Below are 3923 nucleotides of genomic sequence, written 5' to 3' on the forward strand. Positions count from 1 at the left end.
TTATTTTGTTATTCTTATTTTTTTATAAATTTATTATCACTAACTCTTTTTATCTTAAAATATCAAATTTATTAACTTCAATTAAATGGTCAAGTATTATAATAATTCTTAAAATGATTAAATATTTAATTTAATTATTACTATAAAAATATTTTTTTTTTAAATAATTTATGTCGGTGGGGGCTTATTGGGGAAGAAGATGGTTGGGAGCAGGGTGAAACTGATATAAAAAGATGAACACAAAAATATAATGATTAAACCCGCTTCCGTTCCGTCCCGCCTCGTTATCATGCCTAAGTTTTTTCCTAATTCTCCCCAAACAAATAAATACTACATCACCTAAGATTTCTAGTTTTTTTTTAAAAACCATGTTTAGTCATATGCATAATCTTTGTGACACATATAACTAAATTGGATATTAATAACATGAATAACAATAAAATAATACCATGTTTAGTCATTATATAATCTTTGTGACATTTTACTTTTCTAATTTATCAAAATCTTTATATCATAAATAATAATAAAATGTATATTATTATTATTATTATTATTTATAATAATATTTGAATATGCACCACTCAAAGAAAAGATATTTCAAAGAGTAAATTTTTTTTTATATTTAAGAAAAGAGAGCGAGAGCGTTTATATTCTATATAAAGAATTTTTATTTTTTTTTACTTTTCACTATATTTTCATTTTCAACTTTCATACTTATTAAAAATAATATAATCATTTTAAATTAAAAAAGAATTTATTAATTATTTTACAAATTAAATTTTTACTAAAGTCTGAAAACAAGTAAATTCAAAATTCAAAAGAAAATAAAGTAATACTATTTAAAAATATAATAAAATAGAATTTAATTGATATGCACTAAGAGATTAGTGTAAAGAGTAAATATATTTTATACTTCCGATAATCATAGTCAATTAAATTCTATAAATTATTTAAAATATTAATTATGAATGGTTGTGATTTACCGTTAAAATATTTTATTAATATTATACAATATTTATTATTTAAACCGCTAAAATATTTTATTAATATTATACAATACTTATTATTTAAACTATTTTTTTAAAATAACTTATTATTAAAAATAGAGGTAACAATATTTAATTGGGAACAATGGGAGTATCAAGGATGTATTGCAGCTCTATTTTAATGCAATTCTATTAGTTTCATCATTTTTTGTAAGTTTTCTTTAATGTGAATAAAATTAAATGTACCATAAAGAAAGCAAAAGAGAGTAAGAAAAGCGTGAAAAATTTCTTTATCGGTATAATAATGATTATGAAGATAAGATAGTTTGAATGGTAAATGTAGTAATAATAATCCAAGGTTGGTTTTGGACACAACATTTGGCAGATAGAACCTGGACGCTTTTTCAGGTCAGGTTCATTTCAAAAAGTGCCTACATTCATACTAGTATTAGTTAGTCACTAAGAACTGAAAAAACTCTCCACCGTTCCCAATCTCAACATTAGTATAAATATATGACACCATATTACTTTATAAATATCCCAATACATTTATTTGTTTTCATCTTTAGAATACTGTTAGTGTTTCTTATACAGAAAAGTGCTTTCTGAATATGGCAAATCTTCCGGTGAGGTTTCAGAGAATGATAGATGCATTTGATGCTGATATGGCGCTTTCACGTGTGAAGCGCTGCAGCGAGAGTAGCGGAAGCGAGCACTCGCCAGAGAGTTCGCCTGAATTGTCTGATCTTGTGTTGTCTTTTATGGAAGACAACGAGAGATCAGGAGAAGAAGTAGAAAAAAAAGAAACAATTGTTCGTGACGAAGACCGTGATGAGACAGGTGAACAGGAAGATCTTGAAAAAATTGAAATGTTGAAGAACTTGTTTAATGGAAATGAAGATGTTGAAGAGGATGAAAGGGATGATAAAGAAAGGATTAGGAGAGAAGTTGAGGTTGCAATTGGAGGACTTGTTGGAAGTGATACTTCATTTCCTGGATTCAAACGTTGGTTGATGACTCAATTAAGAGAGAAAGATTTTGATGCTGGTGAGTAATTAATGCTATTCTAATTCTTCTAATAATTTAATTAAGTTGTTTTTTAATTTTTTATTTTAGTTAATTAACTCGGTTATTTAATTTTTGATTTATTTCTCTTTGAATAGGACTATGCAAAACAAAGTGGGAGAAAAAGGGAAAACTAACAGCCGGAGATTATGAGTACATTGATGTAAATCTTTCCGGAAAACGGTACATAGTTGAAGTTTCTTTAGCTTCTGAGTTTGAAATAGCTCGTCCAACAAATCAATATTCTTCTTTACTAGAGATTTTTCCAATGATTTTTGTTGGTAAAGTGGAAGATTTCAAACGAATTGTGAGACTAATGAGCTCTGCAATTAAAGGATCAATGAAAAAAATGGATCTACATGTACCACCATGGAGGAGAAATCTGTACATGCAAACCAAGTGGTTTGGATGTTACAAAAGAACAACTAATGCAGTTGGAACAAGAAAAGAGTTGTCACATTTTTCAGCTGAGTCTTTTTTTCCTAAAAAGTTGATGGGATTTGAAGCAAGACATGTGAAAGTATATAATTGTAGAGATGATTATGTGAGGGTTAATAATGAGTTTAGAGTTGGACACTTGACTGTAGCGCTGAATTCTGATAATTTTGGATTGTGATTATAGTTGTGTTTGTTCTATTTTGTATAGAAGTGCTTTTTTTTGTGGTTGAAGAGTACTATTAATCTATTTTGCAAGGGAAGGACATAAATTAGGGGTGACAATTGGATCCATTAAGCTAAAATCCATCCAATCCATCCACTAAAAAATCCATCCAATCCATCCACCAAATAAAAAAATAAGTTAATGGATGGATTAAATCCATCCATTTATATACATGGATGAATCCAATCCATCCAACACATTTTGATAATCCAATGGATTATTTTAATTTTATACTTTAAATGGTTTAAATTATTTTTTTTTAAAATAATAAAATATGAAAATACAAAAAATCAAGTTTCTTCAGAAAATTGAAAAATCGAGTTTTTTTTTTGAAAAAACGAAAAAATCGTGTTTTTATGAAAACGAAAAAAATTCAGTTTTTTCGGGAAAACAAAAAAATCTAGTTTTTTCGGAAAAACGAAAAAAAATCGAGTTTTTTCCGAAAAACAAAAAAAAACGAGTTTTTCCCGAAAAACGAAAAAATCGTGTTTCTCCGAAAAACGAAAAAAATCAGGTTTTTCCGGAAAAACAATAAAGTCGAGTTTTTTTTGTTCAGAAAAACAAAAAAATCGAGTTTTTTTCTAAAAAAAGAAAAAAGTCGAGATGTTTTTCGAAAAACGAAAAATCGAGTTTTTTCGAAAAAAGTTGAGTTATTTTCCGGAAAAACGAAAAATCGAGTTTTTTCCGAAAAAAGTCGAGTTATTTTTAAAAAAAATGAAAAATCGAGTTTTTTTCGAAAAAAGTGAGTTTTTTTCAAAAAAACGAAAAAATCGAGTTTTTTCCGAAAAAGTCGAGTTATTTTCCGGAAAAATGAAAAATCGAGTTTTTTTTCGGAAAAACGAAAAAAGTCGAGTTTTTTTCGAAAAACGAAAAAATCGAGTTTTTTTTTTCTTCAGGAAAAACGAGAAAAGTCGAGTTTTTTTCCGAAAAAAGTCGAGTTATTTTCCGGTAAAACGAAAAAATCGAGTTTTTTTCGGAAAAACGAAAAAAGACGAGTTTTTTCGAAAAACGAAAAATCGAGTTTTTTCCGAAAAAAGTCGAGTTATTTTCCGGAAAAACGAAAAATCGAGTTATTTTCCGGAAAAACGAAAAAAGTCGAGTTTTTTTTTCGAAAAAACGAAAAAATCGAGTTTTTTTTCGAAAAACGAAAAAATCGAGTTTTTTCCGAAAAAAATCGAGTTATTTTCCGGAAAAACGAAAAAACGAGTTTT

The 3923-nt window shown here is 27.4% G+C and overlaps 1 protein-coding gene across 1 annotated transcript; it reads left to right on the forward strand.

Moving 5' to 3' along the window:
* The first annotated feature begins 1464 nt into the window (after window positions 1-1464).
* On the forward strand, window positions 1465-2739 carry LOC131599869 (uncharacterized). Its single transcript, XM_058872116.1, has 2 exons — window positions 1465-2033; window positions 2150-2739. The coding sequence occupies exons 1-2, from the start codon at window positions 1598-1600 to the stop codon at window positions 2665-2667; spliced, it is 954 nt and encodes a 317-aa protein (XP_058728099.1). The 5' UTR covers window positions 1465-1597; the 3' UTR covers window positions 2668-2739.
* Window positions 2740-3923: the final 1184 nt, after the last annotated feature.

This window comes from Vicia villosa, linkage group LG4 (assembly GCF_029867415.1).
Source record: "Vicia villosa cultivar HV-30 ecotype Madison, WI linkage group LG4, Vvil1.0, whole genome shotgun sequence".
NCBI classification, from domain to species: Eukaryota; Viridiplantae; Streptophyta; class Magnoliopsida; order Fabales; family Fabaceae; genus Vicia; species Vicia villosa.

Excerpts from the sequence above, each read along its gene's own strand:
- LOC131599869 (XM_058872116.1), top strand. The coding sequence starts at position 1,598 with ATGGCAAATCTTCCGGTGAGGTTTCAGAGAATGATAGATGCATTTGAT. Across the intron at positions 2,034-2,149 it reads AGAGAAAGATTTTGATGCTG|GACTATGCAAAACAAAGTGG; the intron begins GTGAGTAATTAA and ends CTCTTTGAATAG.